Below are 23,342 nucleotides of genomic sequence, written 5' to 3' on the forward strand. Positions count from 1 at the left end.
AGTGATGTGTTATTTATACTTATCAATTTATTTATTCTGATGATCGATGAAAATTTTTTATGAAATCGAATTGATCACTTTCAAGATTAATCGATTCCGCAAATTGAATATTTAATTAAAAAAAAGAATTGATCACTTTCAAGATTAATCGATTCCGCGAATTGAATATTTAATTAAAAAAAAAAAAGACAGAGAGGCGGTCTGGGTCCGGTTCGGTCAAATTGACCCATTCTGAACCAGACCTTTTTTTTCAGTCGTCGTCCTCGGCCAGCTCCCACAACTTTCGCCTCCCGTTGACAACATTTCTCTCAACAACCGGACTCGAAATCCATAAATAGCAACGATATTACCATCCAAAGATCAAACTATCCTCGCCTCCTCCATCGGATCCTCGTCCTCGCTCCGGTAATTTCCCCCCTTTTTTGGTGTTTCGTTGCCTTTTTCTTCTGCCTTTTGATTCAGATTCTTCTGCGGAAGAGAGAAGTTCGTCTGATGGATCTGTAGCTCAAGAAGGGGAAAATCGCATCTGGATACTTCAGCTACTTTTTGTGTTTCCGTGCTCTTGTAGAATAGTTTTTTGCCCCAGATCTTCGGTTGTTCTTCGAGATGTGGATTCTCCTTTCAATGATTCCTGCATGCATTCCCCCCATTGAATGGCTCGTGTACCATTGCATAGGCTCCAAATGGAGGTTTTAGATATAGATTTTATTGTTCTATTGGTTTGTTTTAAATCTGCTGTGATTATGGTTCCATTTACTCCAAAAAAAAAATTCACATTTGCTTTTGTTCAAAGATTAGGGTTACCTTTAGTTGTTGGTTTAGGGTTCCTTCTGTAATTATATGCATTATAAAGGCTTGGGGAGGAGTTCTTAGTTCTACTGCAAAATGCTTGTGTTTACTCTCTGCCTTCATGTTCAACCTAGTGTTCTAGTTATAACATCTTTGTGAAGTCCTTTCCATGATAAGTTTTTTGAGAGGAAATTATTCTTGTTTGAGAAGATTGTTATTGCTATTCAGCTATGTAGATGTTGGATGTGTTTGCATGTTGTATAATGGTTTGCTAATTTACTAGATTCTTAACATAGTAAAAACATTGTGTAATGATAATCTTGTTGCTATCTGCCATTGACTATCTATCATTTTCCTTTAATACAGTACTTTATTTGCTGCAAAATGTTTGTATCAATTTGTTTTCTCTGGTTATCATTTGTATAATGTAACTTATTTTGTATATACAGATAAATGATAGAGCAATCCAGAGATAGTTAAGATCTGAAATTTTGGAAATGAGGTAAGAGGACAAGGTTATATTCATCTTAACATTGTCTGGTTTTACAAGTATCTGCTGCTACACATCTATTTTGATCTATTTGCTTCTGCATAATTTGTACTCTTTTGTTCTTGTTTTCCTACTTGTAAAGTTGTAGTCTCTGTGTGATTGTTTTTAGTGTTGCCTAACATTTGAAGGGTGTGCCCTTCTTGTTGCTGAATGTATCTACTTGCCCTTGTTCATCCTCAGTAATCTAACCCTAAGAGTTGCACATTTTGGCTATCCTTTAGTAGGAGGCGAGTGAGATGGAACGAGGAAAACTTGTACGAGATTGAAGCCAATAAACCAGTGAGGCAAAGAATCACCGAACCTAAAACGCCTTACCATCCTATGGTCGATGATGACGGTATGTCTGAGTTAACTCAATTTTTTCTGGTAACAAGTTTATGAGGGTGGGTTCTATTTTTCAGATGCAGGTTCTTTATCACCAAGAAGAGCCTTTGATGAATGCTTCGATGATGAAGAAGCTACGAAAACCGCATCTGATGATGCATCTTCTTCAAGCCTAGGGTTTTCTGAGAATGGGGGTTGGACATCTGAAGCTAATGACAGATTTGTCTTGGAGCAAGATGAAGGTTCACCATTACTGCTTTTGGATATTTCCTATGATGCAGTTGTATATGTTTCTCGCCTATACCAGACGATAACCATGCATATTATTTCTATTCGACTAAAACTTTCAATGAAATCTTTGCACCACAAAATAGTAGAATGGGTGAGATTGTTGCTCATCTCAATCTTACTTCCCATCTGCTAACTTACATATTTTCGACATTGAACCTTTTCGTGCTCTATATCACTGGGGCATCCAACTAAACTAAGCTTCCTATCAGACTCTGAAACAGATAGATCAAGACTAAGCTTCACGGAGCACCGCAAGGCTCACTATGATGAATACCGAAAGGTGAAGGAGCTCATGCGGTCGCAATCTCTAACAGATATAGAGGTATGCGGAGATAATGCCAGCAAAGAAAATGCCGGGGAAGGCAGGAGTTCGCAGGACATGCAAGATGGCCGGCTAGATGGATGACACCAAGGGATCACTATATTCGTTGGGTCGACAAAACTCCTCGGTAGGGCTTGGAGAGCAATACATCAAGTTTTAGTGCAAGTCTGGATGAATGGTTTGTGCTTCTAGTGATTGTTTGTCTAATTAAGATTATTTAGAGGAGAGTAAAGTACGATCTGTAACTTACACTGAAACTCTACTGCAAGTTTATTTAGAGGGTGCCCTAAACATATTATACTTTGTTGTCACATACAAGAGAACTTACTTGGAAGACAAGATCTCGTTGTGAGATTCGGTTCTTTGCTTTCTGATCTTCATGATCACAATTGAGAGATCTATGTAGAACTTGATGGTTCCCTAAAATTGTTGCACCAGATGTGTTTCCTATAAGAGAAGAAACTAGGAAAGACATATGATTACAGAATTTCACCACAAAATGCTGAGAGAAAAATATTCATATAGCAATAAAAAAATTTAAAAAAAGAAATAAATTTAAAGACTTACAGGTAGGATCTCTTGTGCTAGAAAGTTACCTAATAAACAGTGGTGTCCGATAGGAGCAATTTGGTTCTGATCCTAGCAGCAGCTGCAAAAGATAAAATAGATATAAAATTTTTTTAAAAAATTTGATATTACAAAGTGGAAAAGGCATTATACTTTATTCAACAACATTACAACAATTCCATGGCTAGATTCAAAGACCATAGAGAAGTAAGATAATGACAAAATCTACAAGGGAATGAAATCACTAGTGCATCCCTCAACAGCATAGCCAGATAGCAAGGAAAAATGGAAGCAGTCACCAACTTCACATTCCTCTCATGAACTGTTTGCCAAGGACATTATCTGAAGAATAAATCAAGGTGGAAGGAAACATGGTACTACTCTGAAATATACAATCACGTCTTCCCAGAAAAGAATACTGAACTCAGTGCTAGAACTATACTGAAGAGAATCACATCGGTGATGTCGAATTTGCATACAACGAATTGCCTACATCACTGTGCAGTTGCACTTGGACTCCAGCTTTGGGGGTTTCGCATTGTCATATACATCTGAATCTTTCTTATTGCATGGCGTTATCTCTGTTATTTCAACAGATGATGACTTATCAGCTGTTTCTAACTTTCTGTGTTTGAATTTTCTTGGGCTCTTAGTGTGTTGAATGGATGCTTCTCGGAAATCCTTATGGCCGGGGATATTATTCACCAGAAATGCAACTGGCTGAAGTGAAAACTTATTAACAGGGAATTCCTTATCCGCTGCAATTGTTGCAGCTTTGTAGGCGGTATCGTGAACAATGGAACTGCAGAAGAGAATGGTATCTGTGGCTTCTTCCAGAGTAAAAGACCTTTGCATTTGTTTCTTTGGAGATTCAGCAGTAGCAACTGGTTCTCCTGCAAGTTCCGATAGTGAAAGAATGATGATCCAACAAATTTATATCATGAAAACCTTGGAAATGCAGGCAATTATCAAACGTATTTCAATAATAGCCAGGAGGCTTCTGAATACTTGATCCCAAATTTCTATGAACTTGTTAGAGGTATTCTGTAAAAAAAACTTAATGGACAAAAACATCCTAATTTTTTCAAGAAAAATATTGATACAAAAAACTGATGCTTATTAATGTCATTAAGACAAATTTAGTACAGAAGCTAATCCATGTTCATCATATCCTCTCACTGCAAAAATGCATCTCAGTTAGGGGATAGATAATTGTTTATGAAAGCAAGAAATCAACAAACATCTGCATATACAACATGGAATTAAAATACACAAAGCTTTGGCCGAAAATGAGAATGCTAGCCTCTCCAAATGTAGAAATGCAAATGAATAAAGGTCCAAATAATTCCCTAACAATTAAAACCATTGGTTTTGACATCAAAAAACTCAAATCAGTCAGAAAGAGTCAGATTCTGCATTTTATTTGAAATTATTCAGCTCAAACTTGTTCGATAACTGTATCTATATATTTCAACTATGGACTGGTTTGCTAACTTATTGTCACGGTGATTATCATGTGTTTCAAGTCAAAGCTTACATGAGAAGTGAGATACAATAAGTGACAGTAGGCAAAAAGAATTTTAAAAATGCTCCAATTAACAAATCAATGTCTGTTCGCAAATTGTTGCATATTTATTCAAAATGTATGCAATCTGACACTAAAATGTTGCATATAAATGCAGTCATCAAGCATGGAGTGAATGCCCAAGAACTGATTAAAAAAATCTTGACTGAGAAAGCAAAATATCAATAGTAACCAAACCAGCATAGTGAAAGGATACAAGTTTTGATGCCAAAGAACATGCCATTAAAGTTGATTATCATCATTAAATGCTGAAAATAAATTAATAGGCATGGTGACATACCAATGGTTGGATCCTGAGCTAACTTGGATTCCAATTCAGAAAACAATATGTCCTTGGCCATCGTTTTTGAAATGCAATCTTCTCGGAAACCCTCCATGTGACTTGTGACTGCAGCAGATGTACAATCACCTTGTGCATTCTGGCGACTTGACATTTCACTTTGCTGATCTAAGATTATAAGAGGTGAGCTAGTTGATGCAGTGTCAGAAATTTCTTGAGTTCCACAAACCATGTTAGTTAGTGTATAACTGTCTTCAGTTGAAGATGCTCCAGGGTTAGCAAACCTCTCAATCTCTCCGTTGCTCCTTTCTCTGTTATAAAACCAAACATCATCGGTGTTTCCATGAGAAATAGAGCTTCTACCTGGATTACTTGCTATGGAAGTATCATGTTGATTATTTTCTTCACCCAATTGCATTAATATGCCACCCATTTCCAAAGATGAGGTACTATGGGAAGAAACATCTGTGCCTATAGCAGCTTGCTTTGTAGATATATGCTTTGGAGTACTTAAATATGACTTCCCACCAAGATTGTCAGGCTTTTCAGCATCGGAAATTTCATTTTCCACTTCATCTTCAAGAGCAAAGGTAATGAGAGAAGAAACTTTTTCCATTTGAATTTGGGAATAAATTGCCTTATCAATGACAGTAAACTTTTCTGAATCTGAATGGACGCTGACGAGGCATTCACACCTCGCATTGTCAATATCATCCGTCCTATAGCTTAACTGGTGCAGAAGGTGCCTGTATGTTTGTCCAGATGGCCCCAGATCAATAGAGGAAGAAGCAGAAGAACTGTCCCTCCCAAGGCTGTGCTTCATGGCATTCATATCAGTTCCTCCATAACAAGGCTCTGGAAAAAGAATGTTTGTGGCAGAAATACTCTTGCCTAGCATGAGAGGCCTTTTTCTGCTGCTTGCCATGTTCATTAAGAGTACTGCAATGCCTGTGCCCTCAGAGTTGTCAGCGTTGTCACTTCGACAAGAAGTTGATTGTGATGGTGAAGATTCACATTTACTACACGATTCTGGATCATCCAATTTATTAAGATTTAATATTTCATGTTTAGAAAGATTATCCACGTCTTCATCAGTTCTCAAGCACGGTTCACAACCAGTAGAGAAATCAGCTTCTATTTTTTCACTAAGCTGTCCATGCTGGTTGGGCATAAAATGATCTCTACTGTCATGCAGTATAGACAATGTCATTTCCCTTTCCATCCCATAACCCAGTTTTCCTTCAGGATCATCCTGGGTTGTAACTTGCTTGGTTCCAGAACCTTTCAATGCATTCGATCCATAAATTGCATCACATTCTTGACACCTATCCAAAATCATATCCTTGACTATGAAGCTTTTTCCACAGTTCAAGCAAATACTTAAATTTTCAACAGAATCAATTTCCTGGGTAGGAACATTATTCCTGGGTTCCTTGGAATTTACCAAACAATATGGTACTGAACATTCTTGACAAACATTCTTGTCCATTTCCAAAACATTGAAATATTTACCACAGGTTGAGCATCTAATCATTTTTTCAGAAGCATGATTCCCTGAAATGTCAACCACAAATGATGAACCTTGAGAAACTACAGTATCTACCACAACACCACTGATCGTTAAATTGTCCAACTTGGATTCAACTTCATTAGACATACTCATGTCAATAATTTCAATACTATTTCCACATTTCGGAACAGAAGTGTTATGACAGGTATCTTCATCAATCTCACATAATTTATCAACGACAAATATATCCTCTTGCAACCCGGTAACCTTTGTCCTATCCAAATCGCCAGCCAGATCACTTTGATCATTATCGCTATCCTGCAAGTTCAGAACCACACTAGTGCCAAGCTCAGAGCTTGCATTGCTGTTGGTTGTAAGTGAGGAATTCCTAGAGAATATCGGCCGATGCACACTGCTTGGCTTTCCAGAGTGAAATGTAGTCACAGGAACACTTGATAACAATGGCCTGAACATATTTTGTGGTGTTTTATGGTGATCCTACAGAGGTTTTGTGTAAATAGGTACTTCAGTGAGTTCAAAGATGAACACAACCTGAGTGTTCCATAAATAGCAAAATACTCATAGAAATGAACATAGCATAAGTAAAATACTTGCTAAGATTTCTAACAAATCACGAGTCTCAACGATGTAGGATTAACTAAATGGATCTTATCCCTCCACTTAACTCTATGTTAGAGCATATATATGGCTAATAATATCCAGATTTATTTTAAAACCGACTATAGTAATCTTATTCTCCACTAAGCTCTATGTTAGGGCATATATATCATTAGTAATGCTCAAATTTGTTTAAGTTAAACTTAAATTAAATAGAGTTTTCTTTGGGGTCTCTCTTTACCCCAGCAATAGCCAATTCAGTTTATCTAGATATAAAATACATTGGTCAGTTTGAACATGTTCATCCAAACTTATACCATCTTAATTCATTTTGTGACATTTATTGAATATTAAATTTCACTCAATTGCTCTCGGGTAGTAGAACTTTATTATTATTTTTTAAAGAAAAGATAAAATATATAGCTGAGTGGAAATTGTTTTGATAGACTTTGTTCATGTAGTTGAAGAAACAGAACTATAAAGATGATTCCACATTTGGAACAAATACAATGTAAGGATGGTTATAAAATTAGTACAATATCAGAATCAAATGATCAAAAAATTTGATTGGTTCTCAGTATTTGGATCAGTATCAATAGAAAATTTCAAAAAAAGAAAATACCATTATATAGTATTACAATCACAATAATTTATTATTGCACTTGTTCAATTTGATATCGATAATGGTTAACCATATTAAATAATTTATTACAGAATGAATTGAATTAAGTCAATTAAATGCATTTAAAATACCCCTTCCCAATCCTTGAAGAAAAGACAAGTAATCGACAAATCAATTGCAATAAATATAATATCTTAAATAATATCAGACAATGTTAGTTTATATATATTTATTTTTTACTTTAAGTTCACTCAATTTAGCATATTTTATAGTTTATAAACGTACCAGCAAAAACAAGATATGAGTCAGTATCTAGAATTGGCTACATGGATATTAACCCACGTTCAATTTTATGCTTTGAAATTTATGCATACCATAGTTAGCCTACATGACTGCTTGACCCACAGCTTGCCTATGCTGCCAACATTTATTGTTGTTGGGCTTACAATCACTCACCTATATTGCCAAGATCCATCAGGTTGTGCCTTGCCATTCGCAAATTCCACTTCCTATCATCCTCTTCAATGCAAGTGTGTTGTTAGATTGGCATAAAGTCATCTAGGTCAGCCAATTATTTTGCCCAAATCACCTGTCTAATCAAGTTTAAAGTGATTTCATCCATTTCCTGAAAAATCTACCTTATTATTAGCCCATGTGTTCAAATCTCTATTTTGTTCCTGCCTTCTCCATCAATCTGCCTCAACCAAATTCAACTTGGTCAAGCTTTATCAGAATCAGCATGCTTTGACAACCATGAATGTTCTAATCCTCTATTAAGTATAAATGGTTTAGAAATAAGGCTTATAGTAGTGGTCAATCTCTGAAGCTAATATCATCGATAATGCAAATAACAATTACTTTTTCAAATAACAATAATGATAGTTGCATGAGAAACAATGTATCTTATTTGTCTACGGCAGCCAATAGCTACTTTAACTGTCTACTCATTCCTCTCCATACCACCTATAGTTTGAGTAAAGACAATCTAGAAAGCTAGCTATTAATGAACCATGGATTTGCACGAGTTTGTCAACCTAGATCCAATGAACCATCAGCTCCACCAGTTGAACAAAGCTTTAAAATCTAACCATGGTAACTTATGAGACCATGTGACCTTTGCTATAAACACTTATTTTCGATGACTTGATATTTAGAAGCCCACCGATTGTTTAGCATGAACCTCTTCACATAGCATCTTATACTGAGTAATCAAACCAGATAACATAATTATATGTAAACTACTTTCCGGCATTTAATCATACTTCTTTATCCATAATATGTTTAACTAACTAGAGGTATAGTAGTGTAAAAATAATTACATACTAGCCAAATTTGGTTAGCTTTTTAAAGTACATTAAAGTTAAGTTTTAAATTTATTTAAGTTTCAGTCAGCATAGCATAACTCAACATTTTGCCTGTTGTCCAAAGCTGAAATTGCGTCACCACATGCATACAATAGAGATATAATATGTAGATTGATATCATACAGCAAAGTATGAGATTCCCTCTATCTCAGCCCTATCAATTGAAACAAAGAAAAGATCACTAAAAGAGTTGTGAGGAAGAGAAGTACATTAAAGCAAGGGTTAAATTTTCTTTATGTTTTCAAACAGAATCGATTGAACTTACCATTCTTCCCATCAACCAAAACTGAAATAGTGTCGACAGACATGAGGAGATAGAGATACGGTTAGTGCAGATTGGGTATCATTAAGCAAGTATCATCAGAATCCAACTGACATAGGTACACTTTAAATTACAAAGACTAATAAATCAACATACATATAACAATGATTCCCTATTGCTCACCAACTTTTACGACTGCAGCTAAGCTTTACAATTTAAAAATTTTCCTACAATCCATAATAAGAGAAGAGGAGTTAATGACATGCAATTTGTTGTGCACCACATAAGTTGTAGCTAGAAAAACATAAAAGCAGACAATTAATGCACAGCTAGCAGATCAACAGAATTGGCTAGAATTTCAATATTAAAAGATAAGGACTATAGATAATCAAGAATAATTAAAGAACATGTCTAGTCTAACACAAGGATTACTATTATCTTTGACATCTCCCTTCTTCTCTAATGTTATATTTATCAATTCAAGGAACAAACAATGGTTTATAGATAGGTTCACCAACAAAAGTAGATCATTTTTACAAGACAATAAGGATATAAAATGTACGAAAAACAGGATAATTTTACAAGACAGGCACAGTGTTACCATAAATTAAGCCAAAAAGTCACTTTTAGCAGAAATCTAGGAAAAATTAAAATACATTCAAGAATATAAATACAAATAAAAGAGCAGTCATAACTGATAAACAGATGACATTTTACCATTTGTCTAATAGCCAAATCAAAGGATCTCTTTGGTGCAAAACTTGAAGAAGGAGGTCTTGAAGGTTTCTTGGAGAATCCCATAGCTCTAGTGTGTGCAAAATCTTTGTCTTTCGTGGAAGCTGCATTATAGGGAACTCCTATCAAAGCATGTGATTCAGAATCATCTTCATTGGAAGATGCTGCAGATTGCCTTCTTATAGAGCTAAATTGCTCTCCTCTATTGAGTGATGAGGTAACACTTTTAGAAGAAGTTGGTGATACTGAGTGCCTTCCACAATTTGATGTAGACCTCCTTCTATATCCAGATATTGGAGACAAACCACGCGAACGTGTTGCTGACAGATCTGTCAGAGAAATTTGGAGGTTATGTGGCGCATCTGTGGAAAAACCAGGAAGGTCTGTTTGCCATCCTCGCAATTTTGGTGAGGCAGAATTTCCACGATTAGCAGTTACAGGAGATGTCCACCTTTTACCCGTGGATGAACCTGTACTCATCCTCCGTGATGTTGGAGTCAAAGACCTTTGAGCAGGTTGTGAAGGTCTTGTTGGAGGTGTAGAAGGGCTTCGTGAGTGCGTTGCAGGTTGTCGAACTGGAGGTGGGCTTGAGTGAGTAACTGAAGTAGGTCTACTTCTTGAATGAGAGACACTATAGCTAAATCTAGGAGATGAACTTAATCGATGTGGACTCTCACTGCTTCTGTTTGGCCTTGGAGTCTTTTCAGACTGTGGCAACAAGAGCAAATAAAAATCCTAGTAAAATAAGGAGACTGTAATGAAATATGTTGTCACAAAAGAATAGCATACAATGGTTGTTTTGGAAATTGAGATAGATTGAGTTCTAGTCCTGCCTCTAGGCACATTAACAGGTTGTGACACATCATCATCCAGTGAAGCAAAAAGAGGAGTTTCAGGAGGAGTTAACAGCCTGCATTGGAAGCAATTAACCAGTCATCACTAGAAACAGGTAAACTTCCAAGAAAATGTAGTACGATCATCTCGTCGCAAAGATAGATTTAGACTAAAATGAAAGACAACAAGTTCAAACATTCATTAATGCAGAAGTACCAGCAATTACTTCAGATTGCACATTTCACACTCACACTCAGGACAAGCATAGCAATAGTCCATTCCACATTCAAGACACTTGAGGGCCTCTTTGCAGCATAATGTGGAGGGGTGTCATGTGCCAATAAGAAATGCCGCTTATAAGACAGACTTACCAATCATAGTCATTTTTGTCACCATGTGCATTGAGTAGATCATTGCTCTCGATTTGAGTTGGTATCGTTATCCCAAGATTGATATTTGAAAAATATCTCAATTTTGCTGATCATGTGTGAAAAAAGAAGTTGATAAATCAGTACAAGAAAAAAAAAGGCTAGAATGGTAAAGGAACAAAATATCCAAATCAAAAAATCAAGGGCCGAATAAGGACATACATATGGATTCATCAAAATCATCCGAGTGTAGCAAGGAATTGTCTCTTTCACGGTTCTGCACCTCATTAAACAGGAGTAGATCGTCATCCTTGGCCTTGAGAGGATATCCAGTCCTCAAACCATGAGCTCTCCTTTGGGCACTTTCCGCTTTAAGCTCCCTTGCTGGGGAGCGCCTTGACAATGGTGAAGAAGGCATCTTTCAGTCTTCTAGTCCCCTTGTTGATGACAGAATAAGATCCTCACGCGTCAATATTCATTAATAGACGCCAAAACAAATCAATGGCATAGAACCTCCAATCCAGAAAGAGTTAGTCTCCCGTATTCCAATAGCCTGCCGACCAAACTTGCAGTTAATAACGTTCGAAAACAACTCCAAAAAAATAAACTTTGTTTTGAGGCAAAGAACCAATTCTAAGACTCAAAATGTTCAGCTTTCTTCTAACCGTCGTTGACCGTTTAACGCATAGTGCAAAACCATAATAAACATGTTCGTTTGGTAAGCAAGCAACAAAACAACAGTTGAGAAGAAAGGTAGAGATGAATTTTTCTGTCGTCAAACGCGTTTCCAAATTATTCGGAACTGACCTACTACTCAAAACTCAAGCTTCGCACAGAATCTTTCAACGCCAGGACAGAACAAACCAAAGCGAAAGGGAAAAATAAACACCATTCAAGCAACAGCAAATTCTAGCATTCCTTACCACTCGAGAAAAACGCGCAGCTCCCCGCTTATGGCTTCTGCACCAACCCCGAGGCCAGGCTAGCAAATGAGGCCGCTTCTCAGCCGCCGCCTCAGTCCTGCACGAACCCTGAGCACGAAGAAACCGCAATGAGCGGCGGATCCGTGGATCTCAGAATTGCAAAGGTTTGGATTGGACTGGACTGGGGGAGGGAGGATTGGAGGAGTGGAAAAGAATCCAGAGATCGCACCGATCTCGTTAGGGTTTGTCTTTCTTCTTCGATCTTTCTTTTTCAGCTTTTTATTTGTTTCCCACACTGGTTCACTCTCTCTCTCTCTCTCTCTCCTTGTTCACAGATACTCCCACGACAACCGCGCGCTCTCTCTCTCTTCTCTTTCTCTCTCTAAATAAATGGCGCTGAAATTACAAGAGTGCCACTGCAGTTCATCAACAATTTTATTTATTTATTTATTTTTTTAAAAAAAAAAAGGCCAAATCTAATTTTGGACGATATAAACTTTCATTTTTGCACCCCAACCGTTTGCTGATTTTCATATCGCCCTCGGAATTTAATAAATTACAGTGCGCTCCAAGATTTACAAAAGCATACCACTCAGCTCCTCCCTTAAGTCCATCTTTTCATCTCGCCCCCCATAGTTTAATAAATTACAGTTTGACAAGTATGATGGTCACCCCCATAATATCATGGTTCGATTCTCTACTAGGACATACATCAACGTTAAATTTGATGGAAAACTTAGGTTGAGCAACCAATAGGCCGAAGTACCCATAGGTGAAAAAACCTACGTGTTTGTCTTCACAAGTAGAATATTTGATTTGATGTTAGAACAGTCTTACAAGGACAATGAAGACTGCGAAAGTCGATTGGATTATAAATGTTTTACTGTTGCGCTTCCGAGATTTACTCTTGGGACCGATAAACAACTTGTATTATAAAAAAAATTATGATCAACCATAAAATTGTATCATTCTAATCTTAAAGGGTAGCAAAATATCACAATCCACCTAATTTCCATCCAAAGAGACTCTTGATTCACCTTTTAGCCTATTTTTTATAACTTATGATCTTAATTTATAGTCTTTCTTTATATTATTCTAAATATTTCTTTAAAATATTTTCATCTTAAAAAATATATAGATATTTTATAAGAACCTTTTAACCCAAAATATCAAGAATGGTAATTGTAAATTCAACCCTCCAATTATCATTAAATCAATTGTTAAATTTCAAAATAAACTTTTCTTAGAGAATTATAGAGAGAGGATTGAGCTAGAATTGAATTTGAAAGTCAGTGAAATTAGTAGACTATAAAAATACAGGGGTCTAAAACTAAATTTATTTCTAAAATTAAAATTAAATATTTGGTCCTGATAGTATTTTTTTTTAATTGCAAATTTTTATTAATCAAGTGGTAGGGGAAAAAACAAGTCGAATTTAGTTGGTTGGTGTGACTTAAGTCTTTGATTGAAACACACTCAAACTATTAAGAAATCATGTAACTAATTCAATTGCCTTTCTGTCCTCACTAACTAATTCATTTGCCTTTCTGTCCTCACTAACTTCCTCTTCAATCAAAGGGGCATCATTAAAAGTGGATAATCATAGTATTAAGCGTTAATCATAGTATTAAACGTTTGTTTGTGCGTGTCGAGTAGAACTGTCAAATGGATAAATTCATGACAGAATGGGCCAATCCACTAAAAATTCATCATACAAACTCATTAACTTAGCGGGTTGGAAAATCTCTAATCTAATTTAATCCAAACAGATTGCGAATTAGACGGATCAATCTACGGGTCTGTAAAAAAAAAAAATTTTAAATTTAAATTACAGTTTAAATTGATCGAGTTAAAAATTTTAAAATTGAATTGTAATATAGACAGGATCACGCTCACTAATTCATTAAATTTTCTATTTTAATTTTAAAATTCAAAATAAATAAATTTTTTTCAATTTGTGAGCCAACCTACATGAGTCGTGGGCTTAAGCGGGTCAATCCATCTTAAAATGAATTGATAAAATTTTAACCTAACTTACCTAAATTGCTTAGCAGGGGCAGACCAACCGATGGCCCCAACTCAAATTGACGAGCTATAGCATCGAATATCCAGATCATTTTCGGACGCTTGAAAATGACGATTGAAATAGAAATAATATTATTTTATAATTATTTTTTATTTATGGTTAAATTATTTTAAATTTTTATTTTCAAGTTTAGGAGTAATGTTATAGTATTAAGTATATAAAAAATTTTAAAATAAAAAAATTAATTATTCATGAAATAATCTGATATATTCTACGAGTAATTAAATTTGTTTATTTTAAAATTTTTTATGCATTTAATATTATGACTCAACCTTTAAATTTTAAAAATAAAATTTTAAATAATTTAATCGTTGATGATTTATATATATATATAACACTAGTTTAATATTGCACGTGTGACGCACGTGTTTCGGACATTGCGTGGGATCGGAAAGGGGGTAAAATGATAATAATTGCCAAATGGCAGGGGTAGAGATTGCGGGTTTTAAAAAAATGGACGGCGTGACTGGAAAATTGGGCGACCGATTTGGATGATCCGCTGCAGCCAGAGGAGATTCGAAAGGGAGCTCATCGGGATCTTCCGAAGCGAAAGCGAAAGCGAGGCGATCGATCGTGAGCGGCGGCGATATGGCGACAGATCGGGAAAAGGAGAGGGAGGCGGAGCTAGAGAACGCAATGTACACCAACTGCCTTCTGCTAGGCCTCGACCCGGCTGTCCTCGGCGGCGGCGGCGGCGTCGGTGGCTCCAGGGTTGGCCACTTCCGTCACTCCAACCCTAGGCTGGGGGAGCAGCTCCTCTACTTTCTACTTTCCGCACTTCGTGGCCCCGTTCAGTCTGCCAAGGCAATCAGACCGTTCTCGTTCCGTAACTGGTTCTTCGTTGCCGACGAGTTGGCTTATTTTTTTGTGCTTTTTGTTTGCTGATCTTGCTCTTCTTTACGTGTCAGGATTTCGACAAGGTTTGGCCGATCTTTGATTCCACTCAGTCCCGTGAATTTCGAAAGGTTGGTCGATCTTTATCTTCCTAACGATTTTTTTTTCTTCTTTCAGATCCTTTAGGGTTATTCCTTCTGCTGATCTCTTCTCATAGCTTTACTTTTAATGTGTTGAAGATAGTGCAAGGGATAATAAGCGAGTTGGAGGCACAAGGAGCTCTGCCTCGGAGTAGTTCGAGGGTCTCGTCTCTTGCAACATGTTGTGGACCGAGGTCAGTGTTTTCCTCCTTTTATAAAGTTTTGGCCACACGAAAGAATGGGGCTTGAGTTGGCCCATGGTAGCGTACTTCGTTGTATCTGAAGTCCTACTGGATTATGGTTGTTCGGGAGAACCACTTCTTCACTAGATTCATGTTAGTTTTCTGCCAAACTTCTTAGGAACTTATCTTCTAAATTTTTTGTTCTCGACGCACGACATACAGATGGGTTTTTCTATATAAATGTATGGTGGAGATGGAGCAGCCAGAACAGAGTAAACATGGAACTAGAGCTTGGATTAGCAGTTTTATTATGTTTGTTGGCACCCAATTAGGGGATTGGATCAAAAGTTATAAAAGCAGTGTATTTCTTCTTTTGCAAGAAACATTCCACTATAAAGATCTTAAAGTCACAAATCTTTATCCTTTACATCGTGATGAGGTTATGTTATGTCATTGTTAGCTACGCCTGGTTGGATATCTCCAATCACCCCAATATCCAATGTTCTCATATATGACCTTCTGCTTAAAATTTGGCTGTGCTGATGGAAAACAAAGTTAAAAACACTCTCCTCAGTTTCAAAAAACTTTCTCTATTGAACTGAGGAAGATTTTACACCAATCATCAGCAGTCCAAATTATATGCCATGGAAATTTCAGTTTGAGAAAGTAAAAATTTATGTTTGATGTTATCCAATCTTCATTCATGATGTGATCAGGTGTACTTCTGGCATTAGGAGAAAATTCATGCAACTTGAACTGCTTTATGGTTTCACTGTTGGTTAGGGAAATTAATATGTTTGATTGGGATCAGGCCATAATTCCACAGATGAATGATAAAAAAATGTTAATATTTGTTTACCACGAGAATAAGCTCTTGGAAATTACTCAAAAAGAACACAGACTGAACATGGTGCAAGACTTCAGAAACAAACTTATTAAATTCAAGTGATAATTCTTGTTAAAAAAAAACAACTAACAAGAGTAGGTAGACTAATAACTGAGCAGTTAAATATTCAGGGGCACAATGCTCTTATAGATGACTATGGACTCCTTTACGTGTTTCCAAATGCACGACAAAGTAAATTTTTGTTCTAGTGCTTAGTGGATCCATCTCAACCGTGGATATACACTACTGACTGAATATGATTCTCAAGCAGTAAGTCTATTTTCTGCTTTTAGGTAATAATAAAGTGCATTCAAAAGCGAGCTTCTTATTATCATCTAATGCTTTTCATAGATGGAGAAAGGTACTCCTTAGTTTTTACCTTCTTTTGTTTCAGTTGAAATCTGGATCATTAAGAGATTATACCTTAAAAGAAATTGAAGTGATTAGGCACTACTGCTAACAAGCGAAAGGTTGACATTTTTTCTTTGCTTTGCAATGGGGGAAAATTGCACAATCTCAAACATACTCTTTGCCATACTGTCTAATGCTTAATTCTTGGAATTTGGAAGTTCATTTGCTAGATAGTGCAGATTATATAACCTTTGCAAATTTTCAAATCTAGTGCAGATTTGTTGAGCTTTTATGGCAACTATCTGTGCATGCTTTGCGAGAGGTTCACAAGAGAACATTTACGGCTGATGTGACTTCTAACCCTTTACCAGCTTCACTGACTGATGCTTCATATCTTAATGCTGCTGCACTACTTCCTGTGACCAAGGTGATTGAGTAGCTTGACTTTTCATTCTGCTGTATTTCTGGTTTAGCAACGGCCACTTTGTTTTCTAGAACTAGGCAGTTTTTGTACTGGATATGGTGCATGCAATCCCTTTTTTCAATTTTTCAAAGAAGTATTCACCATTTAACTATCATGCCAACTGCGTTAACTCGTCCACATCTGTGATCTTCTCAATTGCAACTTTGAACCAGCCACCAGCTTTCTTTTCATTTTAACCAACTGCGTTAACTCGTCCACATCTGTGATCTTCTCAATTGCAACTTTGAACCAGCCACCAGCTTTCTTTCCTTTTTAAAATGGTCAATCCATGAGACAATGATGTGATGGACAGTCGGTGGATGGAGAGGGGGATAAGCATGTTATGACAAATGTGTCTGATGGTGCTTGTAGGTGAGAGGAGCTGTGTTTCTTGTCAGTGGGAGAAGGTGGTGTTGTTCATGGAGGGCAATGAAGTGATCAATAGAGGCAACTTAGAGCAGAGAAGAAAACTCCACTAGAATTCTATTGACCCTGACTTGCACAGTGTGTAAGGCAAGTTTGACAAAGAAAATGTCCTGTTTTGGGGAGGCTAAGATAGGTGGGCTAATGTTGCAGGGGATTGTGGAGGGTTTTGGGCCTACTTATGTGGGTTTGCTCATGACGATTTGACCACGGACTATGTTGGTAGATAGCGGGATATGGTCTTCTGCCAACAATTGTGTGAGTGAAGATTACTAGTCAAATCAATTACTTCTGTTTGGTCTTAAAAAACACTAGCCTTGAAACTTGATCTTCGTTATTTTTGTGTTGATGACCAGGAAGGGCTGAAAGATTTTCAACATCTTCAACATATCTGTGCTGAGTAGTACAATAAATACTCATCTGCAGTTTTTTTATACTATTAATATTCTATTTGGATAAGCAGGCTAGGATAGCTCTTGAAAGGAGGAAATTCCTTGAAAATGCCAACATTGCTGTTCATAGGCAAGCTGCATGGTCTGACTTAGCTCATGAGATGACTGCTGAATTTCGTAGCCTATGTGCCGAAGAGGTATACAATACTTTTGTAGTCTATTTTATTGCTCTTTTTCTTTTTTTTTTCTTTTACCAGTTATTATAATTTTTTCAATGTGTTAATTTTTTTAATAGGCCTACTTGCAACAAGAGTTAGAAAAGCTTCAATATATGAGAAATAAAGCTAAGTTGGAAGGGGAATTCTGGGATGATAGAATCTCCAGCTCTAGCCAGAACCATCACTTGGTCTCCAAGGCTACCCGCCTCTGGGAATCACTATTAGCTCGACAGAGTAATATTTTAGTCATTATTGACCATTTAGTATTTTCATTGTTTTCACTCCATACATTTAATGTCTTATTTCAAGTTGTTTTACTCAATGCTGAAATTAATCTTATAGAACTATCTTTTAAAGATTATTAGCAATGTAGTCATTTAGTTGTTGATTCTTATGCTTTAATAGAAGATGATCAGGTTTTTCTGTATTCTCTATTTGTAATTTTTGAAACTATGGCCCTTTGTTATTATTGGATAATACTGTAAGAATCTAGTTGCCACAAATCTATTAATGGTTTATTATGTTATTGGGAGTATACATTGTTTGAGTCTCATTGCTACGAATCTATAAAGCATCAGTAGCTAGCTGGTATTGCTTGTCCCTTAAGTGCATATGAATTTTCTATAAGACAGGAGCAAAAAAGGATTATGAATTGGTTTTGTGGCCAACCAAGGATTGCTTTCCTAAGTGGGCAATCATGCAACAAATGAAGAGAAGCTGTTAAAATAGATCCAATTTAATCAATACTCATGAAGTATACTAAGTTAAAGTGCATTTAAAAATATTCTGGATTTGTAAACCAGCTTTACATGACCCCTGGTTATTTCATTTTGCATTATTTTCCCCGACCAGGTGGAACTCAATCCTGTCATGAGTTTAGTTAAAATCATGATGTCTTGAGACAATGAATATACGTGTGTAAAGTGTTCTGGTGAAGGAAATCATGGAAACGAAAATTATTGCATTTGTTGATGAATCTTCGAGAAACATTTTAGGTGCCAAATTATGGAGTTCCTCTTTTGTAATCTGTCATCTACATCTAGAGTCCTTTCTAATTTACTAAATGAAATTGAGCTACCATGTGGAGAAATGACTGTTTGCTGTCAGGTATCAACTATGCCCTGGATATGTGGAGACAAAATTATTAGAGAGGAGATTGCTCTTCATAATATATAGAAATTTTACTGATCCACACTGCAAATTGCAACATCTATATATTGTAATGATGTTCTATGTTTTCAGACTTTGATGAATGTTTGGTTAGATTTAGTTTTCATATTGAAAAATCTATTATTCTAACAAATAGATATACAACATTATTGTGCCAATTTAACCACTTAACACATGATCTTGATTTTGGAGCGTCTTCTCTATGCTCTCCTTCCTTTTCTTACCATGTTTTTCTCAATATGAGGACTTTCAAGGATGATATTCCTATTACTGCTGCACAAATAGTTGGTGTTTACTACACAGGATGTAAAGATTTTCCTAATGTGCAGGCCAACATGAAGTCCTAGCTTCTGGTCCAATCGAGGATCTAATAGCTCATCGAGAGCATAGGTGAAAAATACAGAAAAACTTGGCATTTTTTTTGTTGTTGTTGAACTTCATCTTGAAATTTGTTATTTTGTAATTTGCCAGGTACCGCATCTCTGGATCATCTTTGCTTGCAGCCATGGATCTAAGTTCAAATCTCCCACATTCTGATGTACTATCTGTTCGTGATTCTGAGTTAGATACTCAAGAAAAAAAAGACTTACATCAGGTACAAGAACAGAGTGATGCTCTTCCTAGGATGGATGACAGAGGTGGAAGAGTTCATCCGACAGTTGATGTAGCTGAAGTTTTAAGGCGTTGGACTCATGCTCTACAACGCATACACAAGCAGTCACTCAATTTGGTAAGTGTATCCATTTTGTTCCACTACACAGAGGCAAGGTTGTGAGAATGAACTTTATCCAATAGTTGCTATTGCCTGAATAGCTAGCTATATCCTCCTTATTTCTTAACATCGTTATGAATAGGTTCTTAGTATCTTACTCATGGTTTTGCTCCATTTATTCTTATCTGAAACATTCACTCTTAGTGAATGCTCTAAACTTGTATTTTTATTCTTCCCAAGTTTAATTTTCTGCAAGGAAACTTTATTTCACAGGTGAAAGCTAATGATGGGGAGGGTCCAGATGTATTTCGTAGTGCTTCTGATGGCAGTAGCATTGGACACTCAGAGTCACTAGCTGCTACACTTGCAGAACATCGACAGCATTTAGTTAGCATACAGGTATAATGATTTTTGGATACTATTCATAACTCATGTATATTCCAATGTAATTGGGCTTATTGTGCGTTGCCTTACTTATCTCTTCATCTCATTTATTACTTGGTTTGTTATTATAATTCATGCATGGCATGATTAATTTGATTGTGTTTAATGCTGCAGCATAATAGCTAGTAACCATAGATTCAGGGTATTTTCTCTCTGTAGATCTTCTAGGTTCTTGTATCCACAAAACATTTCTTGAATAATTTGCTTGCTTAACTAGATATGGATAAATTCCTTTCTAGAAAGGAAAAAATAAAAGAGATTCAAGATTTTATTCCTAGGAAGATTCATGCGCTTTCAATAAATAATGGATGCCGCAAAAAAGTCTATTGCTCTGATCGCTTCAATTTCTTAACATTTAACACATTTGCAGTAGAATACAATTGAGCTACTGAAGGATGTGGCTGCAGTGTCCATGAATGTGATTATGTGTAATCAAATTATTACTCTACTAGCATTATATTACCCCCTTTTATCTTTTAAGATTATGTTCAATAAGAACTGCCTAGCATTGCTAGTTTGGCCAACAAATCATGATTCAGAGTTCTGAAAATGCTTTTTTCTACCTTCTTGCGCATATAGTTGTGTTTAGGTAGAAGGTAGTGGTAGGCTGATAATTTCACATACACAAACTAGTAATGGTTGTAATGACTCGGAAAGAGGCACAACTTAGAAAGAAATGAATGGAAACAAGCTTGTTGTGCATTAGCAGTGAAGGATTTGATGTCAGATAATCATCATTATAAATTCCTCTTCTTTCACAAAGAATCAGATATATGGATCTTACCAGAAGCTTCAGAGCTACTGTTGGTCAAATTATGCTTAAGCAACAAGAAAGTACTGTGCTGTATGATTTATTGACCCAGTTTTAGTAATGGGCTGCCTATATCAACACTCATTTACATGTGTCCTTTTCTTTTTTCTTTCCTGCCAGATAAGATTTCACTTTTTGTTTTGGAACCTGAGCTTTTTAATAATTTCATGTTATCCTTCAGGGACTCATTGACCAGCTAAAAGAAGCAATTCCAACAATGCAGCAGTCAATTTCGGAGCTCACTGAAGAAGTAAATAATATTTCAACAACAGTAGATGGATTCGGTCCACAATCAACCACAGCTATCCAAAGGGAAAGTATCGGGAGACCCCTAGTAAGAATTGAATATCTTATTGTTTTAATTAAACTAATACCTTGAATACCGCTGCTTTCCCCTTGCCGTTTAATCTATATGATTAATTAACAGGAAAGCATCACTGATGAGGTTGCTGACATCACTTCAAAACTTTCCTCTACCCAGCTTGAGAAAATTTCCAACAGTTCTACTTTAAAACTTCCTCATTTGTTCAACCTAACTCCAAATTCGTCAGCAAAGGGCACCCAAGCGACCAGACGCCGTCCTGTAACTACTTCAGTGAACCAAGAAGCGCCAGTTCAAACAGTGGCTACAACTAAACATTCAAATGATACAGATGGGGAAGCACAAGGTTAGGAGCTTCACCCATTTCTTTGTGGTTCACTTTAACATGTAATTAAAGGAAGACTAGAACATGTCTTGTTCTGTCAATGTTATCTATTTTGTTTAATGTGTATATTTCTGATTTTGTAGAGAGTGCTGATAAATACGCACAGAACATCAGACGTTCCGTGCGTGAAGCTGCACTGTCAAGTTTGTCGAGCAAATTAGTGTCCCAAGATGGAGGCAGTTATGATGCTTCCGAACACTTCTTTATTTCTCTACCAACTGGTGATTTTGCAACTACTCAGAGAAAACAGCAACCCACTTTTTCCTCACCAGAATCTCAAACTGCCCAGTCAAACACAATCTGGGACATGTTAAATAAAACGAATGGACAGAAAGAGTTCACCAACAACTCTTGTCTAGTAGATGCATCCATAGATGATACCCTGAATCAAGTCTTTTCTCCTCCATTGCTGCTAGAATCATCCTTCTTCCAGGATGCTTACGAGGATTTGCTTGGTATGATCATCTCTATTCTCTTTGTGCATATTTTTTTTAACAATCATTTCACATTTTAAGATCATATATATATATATATTATATATATATATATATATATATATATATATATATATATATTCTCTATTGCTTTAGCAGAAATTCAAACACGATCCAGATTCTTTTCTCTGTGTATTGTAGTGACCAAATGGTTTTGATCTGTACTCCTTGCTACATGTCATTCACCACAACTATTTCTTTTCAAATTTTTTGGCAGCGCCATTGTCTGAAACTGATGCTGCTCTCATGGAGCCTTAGCGTTCGAAGCGTTAAGCAATCATCTCAATGGATGAAGCACAAGCTACAAATTCAACTTGTTTGGGCGCCAACACGACTGGATTTTGATTTGGTTTCATAGCCACTAACTCCAGCTACGTTGATTGAGCAGTTGATTCATTAATTGAGCGATCCGTGTTGGCTGTTTTTATAGGCGGTATGTCCACGATGTAATTTTTGTGTGCTCTAGCTGTAATTATGTTGTAGTTTTCTCTACCAAAAGCTATTATTAACATTCAGTTTGGTTGTTTCCTTTAGGCTTCCAAACTTGTCCCTTACGAACATAATCATAATCGTAGGCCTGGAAGTGTTCCCTCACAACTGTGTTAGATTGTTTGCTTTACTCAGAATCCAAGAGCATTGTGTTCTTATCTCGCACTATTTGTAGTAACATTGTTTATTTTATGTGTAAGATCTAGCACGCAACTCCTAAAAAAAAATTGTACTCACTGTAAGAGCATGGCCAGAGAGGCCTCCCCTATTCATTTATGGGTTTGACAATAGGGTTTAAGGAGAAGTGGTTAGTGCTCTGTTATTAATTCACAAAAATCATGATAGGAAAGATAATTAAATACTCATGTATTCTAATGAATAAATTTATTATTATTATTTATTAATTCAGGTATTTTGATTTTAGTCTCTCATCCCGCAATTAAGCAAGCTATGCCAGTTGTTTGAGTACTACGGATATATTATCCTGCATAGAATCGGACCTTGGATAATAAAATTTAACTTTCAATCCTTATATTTGATAGATATTAATCACTATTATTTTTTAATTCAAATTTTAAAGTACCGATCAGCACGAA

At 36.3% G+C, this 23,342-nt stretch overlaps 3 protein-coding genes across 4 annotated transcripts; 2 read left to right on the plus strand and 1 right to left on the minus strand.

Moving 5' to 3' along the window:
* The first annotated feature begins 265 nt into the window (after positions 1 to 265).
* On the plus strand, positions 266 to 2,574 carry LOC141821943 (protein phosphatase inhibitor 2-like). Of its 2 annotated transcripts, none has more exons than XM_074709332.1 (5): positions 266 to 405; positions 1,239 to 1,291; positions 1,564 to 1,676; positions 1,741 to 1,905; positions 2,164 to 2,574. In XM_074709332.1, the coding sequence occupies exons 2-5, from the start codon at positions 1,287 to 1,289 to the stop codon at positions 2,358 to 2,360; spliced, it is 480 nt and encodes a 159-aa protein (XP_074565433.1). In that variant the 5' UTR covers positions 266 to 405; positions 1,239 to 1,286; the 3' UTR covers positions 2,361 to 2,574. The 2 variants fall into 2 exon arrangements, with proteins under 2 accessions (XP_074565433.1, XP_074565432.1); XM_074709331.1 differs by having other exon boundaries at positions 267 to 405; positions 1,561 to 1,676.
* A 525-nt stretch (positions 2,575 to 3,099) lies between these two features.
* LOC141822330 (uncharacterized) lies at positions 3,100 to 11,439 on the minus strand. Its single transcript, XM_074709772.1, has 6 exons — positions 11,244 to 11,439; positions 11,025 to 11,130; positions 10,609 to 10,729; positions 9,802 to 10,527; positions 4,709 to 6,716; positions 3,100 to 3,736 (listed from the first exon to the last, which is right to left on the minus strand). Exons 1-6 carry the CDS (start codon positions 11,437 to 11,439, stop codon positions 3,333 to 3,335), a joined length of 3,561 nt encoding a protein of 1,186 aa, XP_074565873.1. The 3' UTR covers positions 3,100 to 3,332.
* A 3,086-nt stretch (positions 11,440 to 14,525) lies between these two features.
* LOC141821283 (AUGMIN subunit 6-like) lies at positions 14,526 to 22,884 on the plus strand. Its single transcript, XM_074708691.1, has 13 exons — positions 14,526 to 14,834; positions 14,939 to 14,995; positions 15,104 to 15,198; positions 16,700 to 16,850; positions 17,773 to 17,898; positions 17,997 to 18,153; positions 19,419 to 19,479; positions 19,561 to 19,819; positions 20,075 to 20,200; positions 21,238 to 21,390; positions 21,484 to 21,724; positions 21,847 to 22,218; positions 22,475 to 22,884. Exons 1-13 carry the CDS (start codon positions 14,619 to 14,621, stop codon positions 22,513 to 22,515), a joined length of 2,055 nt encoding a protein of 684 aa, XP_074564792.1. The 5' UTR covers positions 14,526 to 14,618; the 3' UTR covers positions 22,516 to 22,884.
* Positions 22,885 to 23,342: the final 458 nt, after the last annotated feature.

Source organism: Curcuma longa, chromosome 2 (genome assembly GCF_044706935.1).
Source record: "Curcuma longa cultivar G26 ecotype Majalengka, Jawa Barat chromosome 2, ITB_CL_G26_1.1, whole genome shotgun sequence".
NCBI lineage: Eukaryota > Viridiplantae > Streptophyta > Magnoliopsida > Zingiberales > Zingiberaceae > Curcuma > Curcuma longa.